The sequence below is a fragment of the Lampetra planeri genome, chromosome 50 (assembly GCF_965212315.1).
Source record: "Lampetra planeri chromosome 50, kcLamPlan1.2.h2, whole genome shotgun sequence".
NCBI classification, from domain to species: domain Eukaryota; kingdom Metazoa; phylum Chordata; class Hyperoartia; order Petromyzontiformes; family Petromyzontidae; genus Lampetra; species Lampetra planeri.
Window position 1 is genome coordinate 4,091,966 of NC_136156.1, and position 19,057 is coordinate 4,111,022.

At 51.6% G+C, this 19,057-nt stretch overlaps 1 protein-coding gene across 1 annotated transcript in view; it reads right to left on the reverse strand.

Moving 5' to 3' along the window:
• The window catches only part of LOC144734249 (uncharacterized), a 25,050-nt gene extending 6,747 nt beyond the window's left edge, over positions 1 to 18,303 (reverse strand). Inside the window, exons 1-3 of the mRNA XM_078616372.1 lie at positions 17,928 to 18,303; positions 12,298 to 12,503; positions 2,224 to 2,384 (exon numbers count right to left, since the gene is read on the reverse strand). Coding sequence (XP_078472498.1) covers positions 2,224 to 2,384; positions 12,298 to 12,473 — 337 coding nt within the window. The 5' untranslated portion in view covers positions 12,474 to 12,503; positions 17,928 to 18,303. The remainder of the gene's footprint in view (positions 1 to 2,223; positions 2,385 to 12,297; positions 12,504 to 17,927) is intronic.
• Between the last annotated feature and the right edge of the window lie 754 nt (positions 18,304 to 19,057).

Sequence of the window (19,057 nt, forward strand, 5' to 3'; positions counted from 1 at the left end):
AGTCTATAGAAGAAGGCTTTACAATGGATATTTTTAAGTGCATCTGTATGTCAGCTATTTGCCGTTTTTTTGTATGTGCACGTATGTATGACTGTGTGCATATGCCTTCGGCAAGTCCACTCGGTTCCACATCCTCCTGTACCGCATCAGTCCATGAGTTTATCTCTTTTCCAGCCTGTGTCGTGCCCATTTAGCCCCTTCTATCCAGTCAAGCATGCGCTGCTTGGGCATGCGGTGGCTGAGCGTGCGGTGGCTGGGCATGCAGTGGCTGGGCATGTGGTGGCTGGGCATGCGGTGGCTGGGTATGCGATGGCTGGGAATGCGGTGGCTGGGAATGCGGGCCACATGACCCAGCCAACGCAGCCTTGCTTGCTGCAGAAGCTCACTGATGGGAATGTGTCCAGATCTCTCAAGGATTTGTGAGCTCCTCAACACAATCCAGCCTGGTTATATCCAGGAGATGGATCGTAGGCAGGCCAGCCTGAATGTTTCTAACCGGCACAGATGTTTTATTAGAGGAGTCCACGTTTCACAGGCATAGGGAAGAGAGGGCATGACTGTGATCTAGAAGACCCGAAGCTTCGTGTGGAGCGACAGACTAGGAAGACTGGTACCAGCAGTGTCAAGATGGGCCTCAATGGAGGTTTGTGAAATACGCTACGAGTCAGTTGGAGGAGGTCGCCCTCCAACAACAACAAAGGGCAGAGGCGCGACGCTCACAACAACGAGCGGAGGGCCGGGCGGCTAAAATACAGCAAGTTGACACAGTAGGGGGCACAGGTGGTGCATCTGCCCGTCATCTCGGTCAGTCGACCCATGGCACCTGCTGGGTCTGTCCCGTGACCTCCCGTCAGCGAGCCTTCGACACTTCACGTGGCCTCAAAGTGCACCTGGCCAGGCACAGGCGCCGTGGTCACGCCACCGCCACTTAGTGGCGAATGGTGGCTGTTATTGTTGTAGGTGGCAGTAGTCTTGGCACCAGCAGCAGACCACCCCACTCATTATAGCACCACCACCGTCGTTAAACCACTGTCGTCTGTGTCCCTTCGATGGAGGAATTACAAAACTCTAACTCCCGAAGCCCTCCCGTGGCTAGCAGATCTCGACATTTCCATCCAGCTCCTGAATATATTGCTGCTGCTGCTGCCATTATATGCAAGATTGGAATAGAATCACCACCACGATCACGATCACCATTACCATCACCACCAGGCCAGTCGTCACAGCAGCACCATCGCTACCAGGGGGTCGGCAACCTGTGGCTCTGTATGGACTGCTTCGTGACGTTATTTATTAAGAAGAGTCTCATATGCACACATAATGCCGCTCTTGAAATATTGATGGGGGCGGGGGGGGGGAGTTTACCAAATTGGATTTGTTTACTTTTATTTTGGTGGCCGACACGTGATCACTACCAACACCACCTGCAGCAGTAGTACCACCACCACCACCATCATCATCACAACCATCGCCACCAGCATCAAAGACAAAGATTCCCCACACAGTGTGAACAGACTGTTGGGGTAAGTGCTGTCAGCGAGCCCCTATGAAGGCCAGAACAGCACACGAGGGGGTGGGTGGCCAGCACCACGGCCGACCGCATTCGTCTCCCCAGTGGCGATGTTCACACACCGCACCAGGTACTCATTTGAGGCCGAGTCGATCTCGGGGAGACCCGGGACCCGCTCAGATAACCGTCGCCGGTGTTGGTTGTGAGCGGGAATGGAACCCGGGACGGCTGGGTTCGTAGCGCAGCGCGTCCGTATGTCCCTTTCCCTCCATTCGTTACACGACCGTCCCCACTCACCACCATCATCACCACCAGCACCCCACCAGCACCACCACCACACAGTGTCGGAGTATCCTCGTAGCACAAGCAGCTAAATATGCTACGGGCCCCGCACTGGAAAGGTCCCCGCGCTAAATACTTTCAAGCAATCAATTCCGGTTCAGTGATTCTGCACTTGCTCTACTACTATAGTACTAGACTGCCTTCAACATTTACGAACGACTGTGTGTTTAATGTTATCGTTTTGTCGCATTATCCAGCCGCATAGCAAATGAAAACATACAATGAATTGACTATGCAAGTAAAAAACGTGTGTTTTAATATTTATGTTTTGTTATTTTTTCTAGGGGCAATTTTATAACAAACTCTACAGCCCCCCCCCCCCACCAGCACTAGCTTAACCCGGCACTGCCACGGCCGCTGGCGCCTCTTACCCTCTGAGTGTTCGCCGCCCGCGGTCGCCGCGCCCGGCGCCAAGAGCTGCTGGACGCGAGGGTTCGAGTCGAGGCGGCTCATCATGGACAACTCGGGGCACGCGGCTCGGTCCAACAGGAGTCGCGCTCCGGGCCGGTCTCCGTGCCTCTCCGACAGCTTCCTGCGCGCGGACAGCGAGCACATCTCTCCGTGTGTCTCTTCTCTCTCTCTCTGTGTGTCTTTCCTCTCTATCCGTGTGTCTCTTCTCTCTCCGTGTCTCTCTTCTCTCTCTCTCCGTGTCTATCTTCTCTCTCCGTGTCTCTTCTCTCTCTCCGTGTGTCTCTCCTCTCTTCGTGTCTCTTCTCTCTCTCTCCGTGTGTCTTTCCTCTCTCTCTCTCCGTGTGTCTCCTCTCTCCGTCTCTGGTTTGTGTCTTATCCGTGTCTGTCTGTCTCTGTCCGTCTCTCTGTATCGCGGCCTGCTACGTCTCTGTCAGTTTTGTGCATGTGTCCATGTCCGCGTGTGTCTTTCTGTGTCTGCGTTGTCTATTCTGTGGTTCCGTCTCTGTGGTCGTTTGCTTGTCTGCCTAGCAGCTTGTCAGTGGCTGTGTCTGCCTATCTGTCTGAATAGCCGCCTCTGTAAGCGTGTCATCATTAACGTATCTCTCTGTCTTTATCTGCTCCTTCCCTTCTGCGTTTCTCTATCTCTCTCCTTCCATCTGTGTGTCTTTTGGTCTCTTCTTCCCGACGGTGTCTCTCTCCGTGTCCCTCTCGTTGACTGTATCGCTCTTCATCTGCTCCTTTCCCTCCTCTGTCTCTCAGTCTCTCTGTCGATCTGTCCCTTTCCTTTCACTTTCTCCGTGTCTCTCTCCGTCTCTCTTCTCGGGTATGTGTCTCTCTCTATGTGTCCGGGTGTACGGCTGTCTCTGTTTGTCTCTTTCCCTCCGATCTGCGTCTCTCTCTCTCTCTGTTCGCGTGTCCCCGAAGTAACTAGTGCATGAGCTCACGGCACAGGTGTGTGTCCACAGTGGGGCGGACCCGCCCCTCCCTCCCTCCTTCCCACCCGCCTGCTCACCCTCCCACCCTCCCGGCCGCTCAATCAAACTCTCTCACTCGCTCAACAACTCTCTCGCCCGCCCGCCCGCTCACCCGTTCTCCTGCCCGCTCGCTCACCCACCCACTCACTCACCCACTCTCCCGCTCATCCACACTCCTGCTCGCTAACCCACTCTCTGGCCTGCTCAGCCACCCACCCACTCACTCACCCACCCACTCTCCGGCCCGCTCACCCACCCACTCTCTCTTCCACTCACCCACTCTCTCTTCCGCTCACCCACCCACTCACTCACCCTCCCACTCACCCACCCACTCACTCACCCACTCACTCACTCACCCACTCACCCTCCCACTCACTCACCCACTCACCCACTCTCTCTTCCGCTCACCCACCCACTCTCTCTTCCGCTCACCCTCCCACTCACTCACCCTCCCACTCACTCACCCACTCACTCACCCACTCACCCACCCACTCACTCACCCACTCTCCCGCCCGCTCAACCACTCTCTCGTCCCGCTCACCCTAGTCTCGGGGCTGTGGTTCTGGGTGCGGCTCTGGACGTGCCCGTGCAGGCAAGGGCCGCGGACGGTGGCAGCACCCAGACAACGGCGTATTTACGCTGTCAGCCAAATCACCCCCCACAGCGGTTACATTAATTGCAGTAATGCAGCGATAGGAGTACGGGGGGGAGTGGGAGCGGTGGCGCAGAGGTTAGTGCTGCACTGCGTTGGGAACCACTCGAGCCGAGTTCGATTCCACGGCGATAAGAATCGGTGCGCGGTGATATCCGAACCGGTCCTGGGCCATCTCCCACCACCCCCCCCCCCACCTGCATCTCTCACCATCCGACACTGGGCAAGGTGGTGAAGTATGGTCATACGACGCTTCACAACCGACGCGGTGCGGGGGAGGCCTTCATCCAACAGTGGCTTGACCATGGAATCTATATTGTTAGTATATCACTGTCGATCCTGCTGCTGCTCGACAGCTTTGCGTGTTGTTCGGCACTGTGTCCGACGTTTTGCTGCACGTCCTGGGAGCTTCGTGAGTAGCTGAACTGAGACAACCCCCCCCCCCCCGCACTTTCATCCATCGATGACGAGAGAGTTGTCGCTGTTGTTACTGTTACTCGAGGGGAGAGGTAGGAGAGTGCGTGACGGGGAGTAGAGCGAGACGAGATGGGAGAGTTATGTACGTTGAACTTCTTTCGCACCGTACGACACACAAGGCAGTTCTACAGAAATGAGTTTTCAATCTAGGCGATTTTAAAGTGGCATAGCTCCAGTGGCTTCCTAATATTGGGGGGGAAGAGCGTTCCAGACGGCCACTCTAGCGCATCTGAAAGTGCGCGATGCAGTAACCGTCTTTGTTCGATGCTTCGCCGCTCACCCACTCACGCACCCTTCCACTCACCCACCCACCCATGCATGTGGATATGTTGAACTTCTTTCGCACCGTACGTACCGCGCTAAATCGGAGGTTACGTGGTGGAAGGACAACAAACAATGACACAAAAAGCAGTTTAAAGAAGTGAGTTTTCAAAATAGGTGATTTAAACGGGAGGCAGGGGCGAGTCTACGGGTGATATCCATTGGCAATTGATTTACAATCGTTTTAAACTACTTGTCAATGCTGGTGAGGATTTCCTACACCGTCAGGTTGTATCGTTATTTATTTGAAGCTTCCGTGACTGCAGGAATCCACATACTCTTTGGTTCTTTCGGTGAAGTCACGTGGGTAGAAAAATAAAACAAAAATAACAAATCACGACGTTTCGATCGCAACACAAGCGGCCGTCCTCAGGCGGAAAACATAATCCAGCAGTTCCAGCAGCTTGTGTTGCGATCGAAACGTCGTGATATATTGTTTTTATTTTGTTTTATTTTTCTACCTCCGTGACTTTACCAAAAGAACCAGAGAGTAAGGTTGTATCGTGTCTCTCGCCTTGCGTTCACCTGCCCGTTCGGCCTCTTGACCTCTCTCTCTCTCTCTCGGCCTGTGGCCCCGCAATCGATGAGGAAATCCGCGGAAGCTCCGAGTCGGGGGGGGGGGGGGAACTCACGCGGATTTCTATTTTGCCGTCAGCAGAATGCCGCGGTGTCCCGGGCGACGCGGAACACAGCGAGGGCCGCGTGATCGACAGGCCGCACACGCACAGGAATGCCCCGTGCGTGATGACGATGATTGATGATGATGATGACGACGACGACGTGACATTGATGATTTGCAACACAATGATCTTGACGATGATTGATGATGATGATGATGACGACGACGACGTGACATTGATGATTTGCAACACAATGATCTTGACGATGATTGATGATGATGATGCCGACGACGTGACATTGATGATTTGCAACACAATGATCTTGACGATGATTGATGATGATGATGACGACGACGTGACATTGATGATTTGCAACACAATGATCTTGACGATGATTGATGATGATGATGACGACGACGTGACATTGATGATTTGCAACACAATGATCTTGACGATGATGATGATGATGTTGAAGGCGACTAAAATGGTGATGTTGGATGCGATGCTGCTGTTGCCGTGTAGAACAATGATGATGATGGTGGTGATGATGATGATCCATTCAGCAATAACGACGATCACGATGATGTTGTGGGACAATGGGAGTGATGAGAATGATAATGCATTCAACAATAATTGATGATGTTATGCGGAACGACGGCGACGATGATGACAACTCATGATTTGTGACATTGATATATATGCTCTGCACGATTGGTGATGATGATGATGATGTTGCTGACTGTGATGGTTTAAACGACTAGCTAACGCTACACAAATTTTGACTTAACGCGACATAGATACACGCTGTAACAGAGAACTCGCTCACCACTGACTGCACGAACAATAAACCCACCGCGTCAAATTAAACGTTTCACCTTAATGTGGACACATTCCAGCTCTGGGAAAGGAATCACTGCCAGCTGGACTGGCACGTGAGCAGTGGTGGTGGCGGCTACGCTACTGCTGCTGCTGCTGCGGCTGCAGCTGCTGCTACTGCTGCAGCTGCAGCTACTGCTGCTGCGGCTGCAGCTGCTGCTACTGCTGCGGCTGCAGCAGTAGCAAGTGACTACCTCTAACCCAGCACTGTGGAGACGCCGCGGTGGCTAGGAGATGTTAACTACCTCGCCTGGTAGGCAGGAGGTCGTGGGTGCCATCTCGACCCTGATGCCTGCTGTATATTTGTAGTTTGCATGTGGAGATGTTAACTACCTCGCCTGGTAGGCAGGAGGTCGTGGGTTCCATCTCGACCCTGATGCCTGCTGTATATTTGGAGTTTGCATGTGGAGATGTTAACTACCTCGCCTGGTAGGCAGGAGGTCGTGGGTTCCATCTCGACCCTGATGCCTGCTGTATATTTGTAGTTTGCATGTGGAGATGTTAACTACCTCGCCTGGTATGCAGGAGGTCGTGGGTGCCATCTCGACCCTGATGCCTGGTGTATATTTAGAGTTTGCATGTGGAGATGTTAACTACCTCGCCTGGTATGCAGGAGGTCGTGGGTTCCATCTCGACCCTGATGCCTGCTGTATATTTGTAGTTTGCATGTGGAGATGTTAACTACCTCGCCTGGTATGCAGGAGGTCGTGGGTGCCATCTCGACCCTGATGCCTGCTGTATATTTAGAGTTTGCATGTGGAGATGTTAACTACCTCGCCTGGTATACAGGAGGTCGTGGGTTCGATCCCGACGCTGATGCCTGCTGTATATTTGGAGTTTGCATGTGGAGATGTTAACTACCTCGCCTGGTATACAGGAGATCATGGGTTCGATCTCGACCCTGATGCCTGCTGTATATTTGGAGTTTGCATGTGGAGATGTTAACTACCTCGCCTGGTATACAGGAGATCATGGGTTCGATCTCGACGCTAATGCCTGCTGTATATTTGTAGTTTGCATGTGGAGATGTTAACTACCTCGCCTGGTATACAGGAGGTCGTGGGTTCGATCCCGACCCTGATGCCTGCTGTATATTTGGAGTTTGCATGTGGAGATGTTAACTACCTCGCCTGGTATGCAGGAGATCGTGGGTTCGATCTCGACCCTGATGCCTGCTGTATATTTGGAGTTTGCATGTTGCTAGGAGATATTAATTACCTCGCCTGGTATACAGGAGGTCGTGGGTTCGATCCCGACCCTGATGCCTGCTGTATATTTGTGGTTTGCATGTGGAGATGTTAACAACCTAGCCTGGCATGCAGGAGATCGTGGTTTTGATCCAGACCCAGACTCCTGCTGTATATTTGAAGTTTGCGTGTCTCTCTCCCTGTGGTCTTGTGGATTTTTCTCCGGATTCTCCGGATTTTCCCTCCGCATTTAGAATCAACGTGCGCTCAAAACATTTGGCCGCTGTACCTTTCCACGTGAAAAGCCATTGCGTTGAGTTATCATTTGTGGCCAGTTCAGTTTAAATAGTTTAGGCAGCAGCAGCAGCGGGGGTTGATGGATCACACACAGATGCCGTTGTGAAACTCCCCTTGCCTCGTGGGTGTTATCGGAGAGGAAGCCGTGCCCAGGGCTCGGCCAGGAGAAGGCGGTACAGCAAATCGCGGACTAACCTCCACCCATCCCTTCTCCACGGGATAGAGCGGTGGCCTTCAGTGCGGCCCCTGACGTGCGGCTCCCCAACAACACGTGACAACACCTGACAAAATTTTGATTTAAAGCTTTCATGACTGCAGGGATTCATCTTCTTGGTTCTTTCGGTGAAGTCACGTAGAATGGAAATAACATTCAGACTCTGTCTACTCGACAGACCTGCTCTCCACCTGAGGACGGCTGCTTGCATTGTGGCCGAAACGTCGTGAGAATAATTTTATTATGTTTTATGTTTATTATTTTATTATTTCCATTCTACGTGACTTTACCGAAATAACCAAGAAGATGAACACGTGACAACACCACCCAACATCATCGTCATCGTCGTCGTCGTGCTGCTGTCAAACCCCCCACAATGGTTTCAAATGTGCGGCGGCAACCTCGCTCACACTGACGATGTCTCACCGGCGAAAGTGGGCACCCCCCACCCACTCTGAAAATTTGTTGAGAAGCACTGGGATGGTTACCACCACGCACGCGTTTGTTTTGCTCAGGGCAATTCGGTTTTCTCCCCCGCGTGTAATAACAATAATAATAACCACTCATTACTTTGGCCGCTCCCCCCCCCCATTCTCCCCCCCCCCCGCTCCCCCCCCCGCTCTCCGCCTAGGTCGACTCAACCTCAAATGAGTACCTGGTGTGGTGTGTAAATATTCGCCGCTGGGGGAGGCAGAGGCGGTCGGGCGTGGTGCTGGCCACCCACCCCCTCGTGTGCCGTGCCGGCCTTTATAGGTGCTCGCTAACAGCACTTGCCCCTACAGTATGCAAAGGCTATATGGGGGATCTTTTCCTTTGATCTAGGATCGAGTAATTCGGTGGTAAATTTTCAGCACCTGGACGCTCGGTTCAACATCAGCTACGCTTTGCTTCTTGCAGGGTGTCTTGTGAAATACATCCATTGGGATAACACTGGGGGAGCACATTGTTTTAAAATACTGCGTCATCTGTTGACGAGACAGCTGGGCAGTAACACGGGCACGTGTCGTGTAGTTCACGTGTTCTGCAGTTCAGGTGTTCTGTAGTTTAGGTGTTCTGCAGTTCAGGTGTTCTGCAGTTCAGGTAGCTCAGCGGTAGAGGGTCGCGATCAGAATGGGCGTGAGTTCACATCGTGCATGGAGGTTGACTCAGCCCACCACCATCATCATCCCTCCCTCCCCGCGGGTCAAACAAAGAGTCGCCACTTTGCGAGGAAGTTCAACAGCGGTTGACCTGTGGATAGACTCGGCCCCTGCCAGAGGAATTTGGTAGTTTCGCCGCGGGCTCTGCCGGGCTGTAAACGGGAGTTGAAAAGCAATCCCTTAAAATCTTTTATCAGCAGCAAATCACTTTGCCTCGAATTTAGGCCTCCTTCGTAGTACATTCGCTATGAATAAGGACCATTGCTCGAGACGTCGCCTATTATATTTTTTCTATGTAAGGCCACAATACAGTGGTCATTGACCAATGCGTTCAGGTGCAATTGTTCAACGTGCACACATTTACATAAGAGGTTACCGGTGGGTCAAAGCCAACGAGTGGGAGCGACTAAGCAGGGTTGGGTCTGTGTTTGGACTTTGGCTCGGAGGGGCGTCGTTTGAAAGGGAACGCATCAACGCAAAGGGCTCACAACAAAGCCAACCCAGCAAACATAACGGCCGCCTTATCTGCGTCTGGGGGGACGTCCCCCTTGAGTTCACGAGCAGTGCTTTCATAGCTTTATTTTGGTGATTTCGAAAATTGTATTGGTTTGGCCATGTTTGTGTGTTGTAGTACAGAGTTAGACTGATGGCCTTAATCTAAGTTGTCTTGTGGTTGTTGTTGTTGTTGTTTGACTTGCATCCCACTGGGATTTTTGCACACAGCGTTGGTGTACGGTGTTTTTTCCTGCAATATTTTGCTGTCTTTTCTTGGATTTTCTGTTTGCACTCAGTCACATATTCACTTTAAGATGTTTTTTGTTCATGTTTTTGTTTTTTGTTTGTTGCGGTTGCACCCGATTCAAGAGCCGAATGGCTCACAGGGCTATACCTAATACATTAACTTGAACTTGACATGGAGAATGAATGCAATTCCTCGCGAGGCTAGGGGTGGCTCCGAGGTGAAGTCTCCACCAACGTCAATCGGTCCTTCCAGCAACCTGTGCCATGGTGCTAGCCACACCGCAGTCTCCCTAAAACTGTGGCTCTCGTTAGGACCCCCCCCACACCATCATGGTTCTAGCCAGCGGAGTCTCCAACTCTTCATCGTCCACTCTGTCTCTCTGCTGACCCCCTTCGAAAAGTCGCCTATTAAATACGTCTTTCCCGTTTCAGGCCACACGTGGTTATTCACTCCGGTCATCCTCGCAGCAGCTGCAGCTGCTGCAGCAGCTGCAGCAGCAGCGGCTTCTGCTGCAGCAGCTGCAGCAGCAGCAGCGGCTTCTGCTGCAGCAGCTGCAGCAGCGGCTTCTGCTGCAGCAGCTGCAGCAGCTGCAGCAGCAGCAGCGGCTTCTGGCTGCCCATCGAGTAAAGACGGTGGTCACCGCGTCATCACGCGGCGCTTTAAGATGCACTTCTGCGGCCGTCTGGAACGCTCTTCCCCTTTCGATACTAGGAAGCCGCTGGAGCTATGCCACTTTTAAATCATCTAGATCGAAAACTCATTTCTCTAGAACTGCTTCTTGTGTTTAGTTTGTTGTCCTTCCCCCCACACCTCCGATTCGCACGGTCGGCTACGTACGATGCTCAGAAGTTCAACATACATTAACGAATGTTTTTGTTTTTTTATCATTCATGATAGCTTTCCTTTTTGTGTTAGATCGTGTGTGGCTAAAACGCACATTAGAGATGCGTGTACCCTCCACCACCCAACGTAGCCAAAAACAGATGAAGTTGTCACATGGGACACAGCTATCATGTGTTTGCACTGCTTGTTGTTGTAACGTTCTTACCCGCCACTACTGGGCACATGTGAAAAAGAGCTTCATAGCTCATCGGATTCCTGCACGATAAAAAAAATATTCCGATTCTGCAAGTGTACGCCGATTGATTTGGGTTCATTCAGCAACACCGGTCGCGTTGTGAGAGCGAGCAGCAATTTTTTTGCGAGCAACATTGTGTCCCCATTGGAACCTCATTTGCCAGTAGCAAAATATGATCATTGTTTTTTTTACCCTTTTATCTGGACCAGATGACGCCAAAATGCGCACTTTTGGCGCCATCTGGTCCAACACCATGTGAGACTAGGCTCTAAGGAAAGCTGTCTCGGGTGTGGACCAATCAATTTCAAGGACAGTGCATACATTATCAGAGTTATGTTTTTTGTTTGCATTCCGACTGCAGGTATTGTGGTCAATGCAAACATGACTCCTTGTTAAAAAAGGTGTCAGTTTTGTTGCCAGATAAAAGGGTAAAAAAAACAATTAACAACATTTTGTCGTCCGACGTTTCGCTTGAGACGGCCCCCAGCACCAACCGGGTTTGCAGCAGCGTGCGCTCTCCATGTGGCTGGGTGAAAAGTGGTGCTCGAGTTTTCCCAATCCCTGGCCCAGCTGGCTCAAGAAACGTGAAATAATTGGACAGCAAGGTGCGAATGGCCTTCCCTCTGCATGTCCTTCCTCATTCTCCCACCGCCCCCACCACTCATTACATCCTGGACTCTACTACCCTTTCTTGTGGTGGTCGTGGTGTGTGCCGCGGGCTACAACGTTGAATCACAAGCAACACGATCTGGCGTCGCGAGAAGGCGCTCACGAATCCGTCTCCCAAACTGTTCACAGCGACAAGCCGGAGGACGACCTGAGGCGTGGACATTTACGAATTTTGCCTAAGAGAGAGACCGCGACTGATGAATGACCTCAGCGTTCCTCTCTGCTCTCTTTGAAGACAACGTTTGTGGGGTGTTTATTATTTTTTCCGGGCAAAGTTCCCCGGCGATGTTCGCAGCAGAAACGCCGCAGATTTTTGTTTTCCCCCCACCAGAAGATGGGGAACTCACGTGACGTTACGCCGACGTAAGGAATACTACAACGTTTGCACACAAGCACACACAAGCACACACAAACAAAGAGCCCCCGTGTAGCCTTAACAGGTGTGTTGGGGCGAGTGCTGTCAGCGAGTAACACCGATGAAGGCCGGCACGGCACGCGGAGGAGGTGGGTGGCCAACACCACGCCCGGCCGCATCAGGTACTCATTTGAGGCTGAGTCGACCTAGGGGAGGCCCAGGACCGGTTCAGATAATCGTCACCGGTGTTGTCCGTGAATGTGAATCGATTCCCCCACAATGCCACTGATGCAAAGCAACCTTGAGTCTCTCTATGACAGAAGCCGTGACAGCGCCATTCATGAATTATTAACCACTTGCATTATGGATGTATAATAAACCATTGCGCGAGTGATTTTACGATCTAATTCATAGTCGCTGTCGTTGTCGTCACCTGAGTCGGCTGGACTCCCTCTGCCGCAGTTTGGCGTCGCGCTCCAGGACCCGCCGGATGGACTCCCTCTCTTCCTCGCTCAGGCAGCTCCAGTCGATCATCTCGCGCCGACCCGCCCGTACCCCGCCGTCACGGGCGGAGCGGTGGACTTGGCTACTCGCGGCGTCGAGATCCATGTTCCCATGCCGGGAGCTCCGCAGGCGCCACTGTTTGGGGATAAGGAGGGCAAATGGGTGTGCAAACAAATGCAAAGATTTCGATTTAAAGCTTTCGTGACTGCAGGGATTCATCGTCTTGGTTCTTTCGGTAAAGTCACGTGACTTTACCGAAAGAACCAAGAAAATGCAAAGATCTCCACCCCCCCCCCCCCCGGATAGCCTCAACGGACTGTTGGGGCAAGTGCTGTTCGCGAGCAGCACCTAATGAAGGCCGGACACAGCACACGAGGAGGTGGGTGGCCGGCAACACGACCGGCCGGCCGCCTTTGTCTCCCCGATGCTGATGTTGACACGCGACACCGGGTACTCATTTGAGGCCGAGTCGACTTAGGGGAGGCACAGGGAGCGGTTCAGATATTCGCCACGGTTGTTGGTCCGGGAATCGAACTCGGGGTCGCCGGGTTCGCAGCGCAGTGCGCTCATCGCTGCGCAACCGCTCAGATACGGATGGACGGACGGACGAATCACTCACACACACGTACACACGAGTATGTGACGCCCTTGCCTGGTTACATATTAGTACAATAGTCACCCGATGTGTGTTTAATGTTTACGTGGCTTGATTGTCGTTATGCGACGATTTGGCGACTCTGCGTTGCCAACTGGTGCGCAGGCCACACACAAACACGCGAGATTATGTACATCAATAACAGCCTTCAAAAGAAAAAAGTATTTCATACGCAACGTTTCGGGCAATGGCCCTTTTTCATAGCACATCATTAGAAGCCCTCATTATCTCTCTGGTATAGCTATGTATGCGTTATGAAGAAGGGCCATTGCCCGAAACGTCGGATTTCATATACGTTGTGTTTAAGGCAGGATTTTATACGATGAGCATGAAAAGAATTTCATATTACATTTTTTTGTGAAAATATATTTCATATTTTTTCCTTTCCTTCACCGCTGTGCATTGTATTTAAATAGATACCGATTTAAAAAAAAATAGATTTTGATTGTCATCTTGGTGACCACAAATTCACTCACTCTTGAAACCAACACCTCCCGCACAGCCTACACAGACACCTGGCCAGGTCGCTAGGTGACAGAGAGAGAGAGGCCGGCTCACAGCAATCAGAAGGTCACGAGTTCAAATCTTGGTTCGGGGTTGACTCGGCCCATCATCATCATCATCCATCGGGCGTCGATAAAAATCAGTACCACTTTGTGGTGAAGTCGATTATCCTATGGGTCGACTCGCCCCCGCCACTGGAACGTGGAATGTCCACTGCTTATCCTGCAGGGCTAAAAGCAGGTGGTGCACACTAAATCACCATTGCTCATTTGAGCAGGAAATCACTTCTTTAGACGGGAAACGTCACGACATAGACTTGCGTGATGTATGTGACCACTGGGGGTGTGTTTGTGATTTTCTTTTGTATACAAACAAATACGGCAAGTGCTCGCTTAACGCGTGTTCACACAGCGCGTTTTTGCTCACCGCTGTTCTTCCATCACGGAACACTTTTTTTCCACAATGCAGACTGCACGCACTGTTGCAACGCTTTCTTGAGCTGCACGGCTGAGCGCAATGATACGGCACGCCATGTGGTGACTGCACGGCTGAGTTTAGAGCACAAATGCGACTAAGTAACTCAGCAATTCCTCACTTTTCAGGAACGCATCTTGCGCGTTAAACGAGGAATTGCTATAATCTAAATGTGTGTGTGGGGGGGGGGGAGGTTTGGGACTTTCCGAATGTTACATTTTTCGCTTTCGGTGAATCCTAAAGTGTGACCTCACAGTGAGTGACGTCACAGCCACGTGGCGTCGTTCCTTTTCCTCGACTGACAGCGCGGTCACGTGATGGAAATTTGGCGATGGGTGACGTCACTTTAAAGGATTAACATGGAAAAGCAATCGACGAAACTCGATGTTACAAAAAAAACAGCTAATATTTTACATTAAAATTATTAAATGTACTGCACAAGCAAAGTTATTCCATTCTAGATTTGAAGCTTTCGTGACTGCAAGGATTCATACTCTTAGTTTTGAAGCTTTCGTGACTGCAAGGAATCATCTTCTTAGGTTTTTTCGGTAAAGTCACGTAGAAAGTAAAATAAAATAAAAACCACCTGATGACGGAGACTTGTGTTGCCTCCGAAACGTCGTGATTTTTGTTTTTATTTTATTTTACTTTCTACGTGACTTTACCGAAAAAAAAACCTAAGAAGATACTCTTAGTTCTTTCGATAAAGTCACGTAGGTAAAAAATTAAATAAAAATTAATACAAAATAAAAACAATAAAATCACGACGTTTCGGAGGCAAGTTATTCCACTGCAATAGATTTACAAAAACACATTAAATTGCATCCAAAATGTGCGCCCAATATCTAAATATTAATTTAAAAAACTCATTTCTAACGGGTACTCGTTCACACAAAAACACTGATAAAGATCACCCGTATAGCTTATACATCCGTTGGGGCAAGTTAGAATTAGCGAGCACCTATTAAGGCCACTCACGTAACACAGAGAGAGTCTCACCTTTACACACGCGCGCATTAACGCAGATTCACTCACACTCTGTCACTCTCACACGCATACTCATCTCATAGACACACACAATCACACAGAAACCGTACCAGCGAAGACAAATATCATCCGTATAGCCTACACAGATTGTTGGGGAAAATGTTGTTAGCGATAACCTATTAAGGCGCATAAAGGGTTGGTGTGGCAATCACCACGTCCGGCCGCCTTTGTCTCCCCAGTGTAGAGGTTTACACAAAAATACAAAGACAAAAATCCCCCGTATAGTCTTAACAGACTGTAGGGGCAAGTGCTGTTAGCGAGTACCTATGAAGGCCGGAATGGTACACGAGGGGGTGGGTGGCCAGCACCACGCCCTACCGCCTTTGTCTCCCCATTGGCAATGTTTACACACCGCACCAGGTACTCATTTAAGGCTGAGTCGACCTAGGGGAGGCCCAGGACCGGTTCAGATAATCGTCACTGGTGTTGACCGTGAGCGGGAATCGAACCCGGGTCGCCAGGTTCATAGCGCAGCGTGCTAACCGCTACACTACCGCTCCCCCGCACATTGGAATAACCACACACACACAAGCAATACACCAATTCAACGTCGCACAGACAAAGATTCCCCCGTATAGCACTTTAACAGCCTATTGGGGAATGTGTTGTTAACAAGCACTGACTATCAATAACAAAGGCGAAGATCCCCCCCCGTATAGGCTGTTAGCGAGCACCGATGTCTCACACCGCACGCTCTTACACGGGTAAGAGACGCACTCACGCAGACTGCGAGACCTCCAAAAATGGGGGTGGGTGGGGGGGATGGCAATCGAACCAACACGCGACAAAGCCAAGCACGCACTCGTATTCCTACGCACACGCGGCAGACACCGATCACTCTCGCTCACAAAAGATCACCTGGACGGTTGTGTCGACCACCGGGGCAGGTGCTGTCACTATCACTGAGCGCCTATCAATGATTGCGAGTGCCAGACGGAAGTGGTTGTGGCCGGGCACCACGCCCGGCTGAAACTGTGCCTCCCCTGCGGTGCGGATGTTTACACACCGCATTTAAGGCCGAGTTGATCTAGGCGAGGATCAGGAACGGGTTGTTTTGTTGTTGTCACCGATGCTGTACACTCACGCACTTGTGCACTAAAGCTCTCGCGCGCGGAGCTAAACACAAGGGCAGAGGGAAACGCAAGGACGCACGCGAACTCACGCGTACACTCACGCAACGACAACAAGCGCCATTCGCCACTAAGTGGCGGCGACGTCACCACGACGCTTGTGCCAGGCTAGGTGCACGTTGAGGCCACGTGGAGAGTCGAACGCCCGCTGGCAGGAGGTCACGCGGCAAACCCAAGTGCCACGGGTCGACTGACTGAGATGACTGAGATGACTGGCTGATGCACCACCTGTGCCCCCTACTTTGCCATCTTGCTGTGGTTTAGCCACCCGGCGCTTCACTCGTTGTTGTGAGCGTCGCTCCTCTGCCCTCCGTTGTTGTTGGAGGGCGACTGCCTCCAACTGCCCAGTAGCAGCGTCATTCACGAGGCTCCTCCACAGAGGCCGATCTTGACACCGCTGATACCAGTCATCAGCAAGTCCACTCAGCTCCACGTCCTCCTGTACCACGTCACTCCATCTCTTCTCTAGCCCGTGCCGCGCCCGTTTAGCCCCCTCGATCCGGCCGAACAAAAGCTGTTTAGGCATGCGGTGGCTTGGCACGCGGGCTACGTGACCCAGCCAACGCAGCCTTGCCTGCCGGAGGAGCTCACCGATGGGACCTTGTCCAGCAAAACTGCCCCCAACCTCCTCGTTGGTGCCGGACGGTAACGCTTTGGTGAGCAGTGCCATGGGGGGGGGGGGGGGGCGGGGGACCCATTACGATTGGCCATTGCCCTCATGGCGTTTGTAGCCACCACAGCGGCCAAAGGGGGCTTTGGACGGGTGCGCGGGGCTGGTAACCACCCCTTCCACCTTCAAATAAATCACCACTAAATTTCGATTTAAAGCTTTCGTGATTGCAGGGATTCATATTCTTGGTTCTTTCGGCAAAGTCACGTAGAAGGGAAATAATAAAAACAAATTTATTATGTTTTATTTTTTATTATTTCCCTTCTATGTGACTTTACCGAAAGAACCAAGAATAAATCACCACTAAACCACGAAAAAAATATCAAACCCAACAACGCACTCGCACCTTTGGTGCAAGTCCTGTTCGCGAGTAGCACTTATGAAGACCGGAACGGCACACGTGGGGAAATAGGTGGCCAACACTCCGCCCGGCCGCCTGTGTCTCCCCAATGGTGACGTGTACACACCGCACCATGTGTGGACACGCAGACAACAACAACCGATATTCGCCACTTAGTAGTTGTGACGCTACCACGGCGCTTGTGCCAGGCTATGTGCACCTTGAGGCCACGTGAAGTGTCGAAGGCTCGCTCGCAAGAGATCACGGGGCAACACAAAGACAAAGATCTCCCGTGTAGCCTTTAACCGACTTTTGGGACAAGTGCTGTTAGCGAGCACCTATTGAAGGTCGCAAACCACACACACGCGCGCGCACAGTCACTCCCAAAGGCAAACACGCTCACCGACACGTACAATCACATGCATTCTTACACATACACCCACCTTTTACGCAAACACTTTAACCCATTCACAAATAAAATACACAGATCCCCCCCCTCCATGTAGCCCTGACCAGACTGCTGGGGCAAGTTCTGTGAGTGAGCACCTAGGAAGGCCAACACGGCGCACGGGTTGAGAATTCAGTGTTTGGCAGCACCACGACCATTCCGTCTTTGTCTGCCCAGCGGCGCTACTTTACACACCGCGCCAGGTACTCGTTTTAAAGGCCGAGTCGACCTAGGGGACGCCCAGGACCAGTTCCACACACACACACACACAGAGCAGGCTCGAGTCCCTACTTCTCGACTGGTGCTGCCTCTTTAATCCGCGCCCGGCGTCCCGGAACAATCCGCACGGAGTCCGTGCCGCGTGTTCAACTGCGACAGGAAGCCCCTCTGTGATGCGTCAGTGCACTCCCACTCGCCCACCTTGACACACACACAACACAGACACACACACGCAACACACAGACACACACACAACACACACGCCAAGCTCGCCAGACCGGTTCGCTCGGATCCCGACGCTGCTGCTCCCGCTGTGAACGCTGCTGATGTTGGCGGTCTTCCTGCTGTTGACACTACTGCCGCTGCTGCTGCTAATGTTGCTGCTAATGCTGCTACTGCTGCTGTTAATGCTGCTGCTGTTGCTAATGTTGCTGCTGCTGCTAATGTTGCTGCTGCTGCTAATGCTGCTGCTACTGCTGCTGTTAGTGCTGCTGCTGCTAATGTTGCTGCTGCTGCTAATGTTGCTGCTGCTGCTAATGCTGCTGCTACTGCTGCTGTTAGTGCTGCTGCTGCTGTTAGTGGTGCTTCTGCTAATGCTGCTGCTACTGCTGCTGTTAGTGCTGCTGCTGCTAATGTTGCTGCTGCTGCTAATGTTGCTGCTGCTGCTAATGCTGCTGCTACTGCTGCTGTTAGTGCTGCTGCTGCTGTTAGTGGTGCTTCTGCTAATGCTGCTGCTACTACTGCTGCTGTTAATGCTGCTGCTACTGCTGCTGTTAATACTGATGCTGCTAATGCTGCTGCTGTTAGTGCTGCTGCTGCTGTTAGTGGTGCTTCTGCTAATGCTGCTGCTACTACTGCTGCTGTTAATGCTGCTGCTACTGCTGCTGTTAATACTGATGCTGCTAATGCTGCTGCTGTTAGTGCTGCTGCTGCTCTTCCTGCTGTTGCTGTTAATGCTGTTGGTGTTTTACTGACAGCTGATCATCATTACGCTGCTGCTGCTAATGTTGCTGAAACTGCTGTTGTTACAACTACTGTACTCGTGTTGGTGTTGCTGTTACCGATGCTGCTGTTGTTGCTGCTGCTGATGTTGTTGCTGCTGCTGCTGCTGTTGAGACAGCGCCCGTCTAATTGATGGGCGGAAACGCGACCAACGCAGCACAGTTTTTGACCTTTGAAATCTTCCAATTGTGAGTGTGACT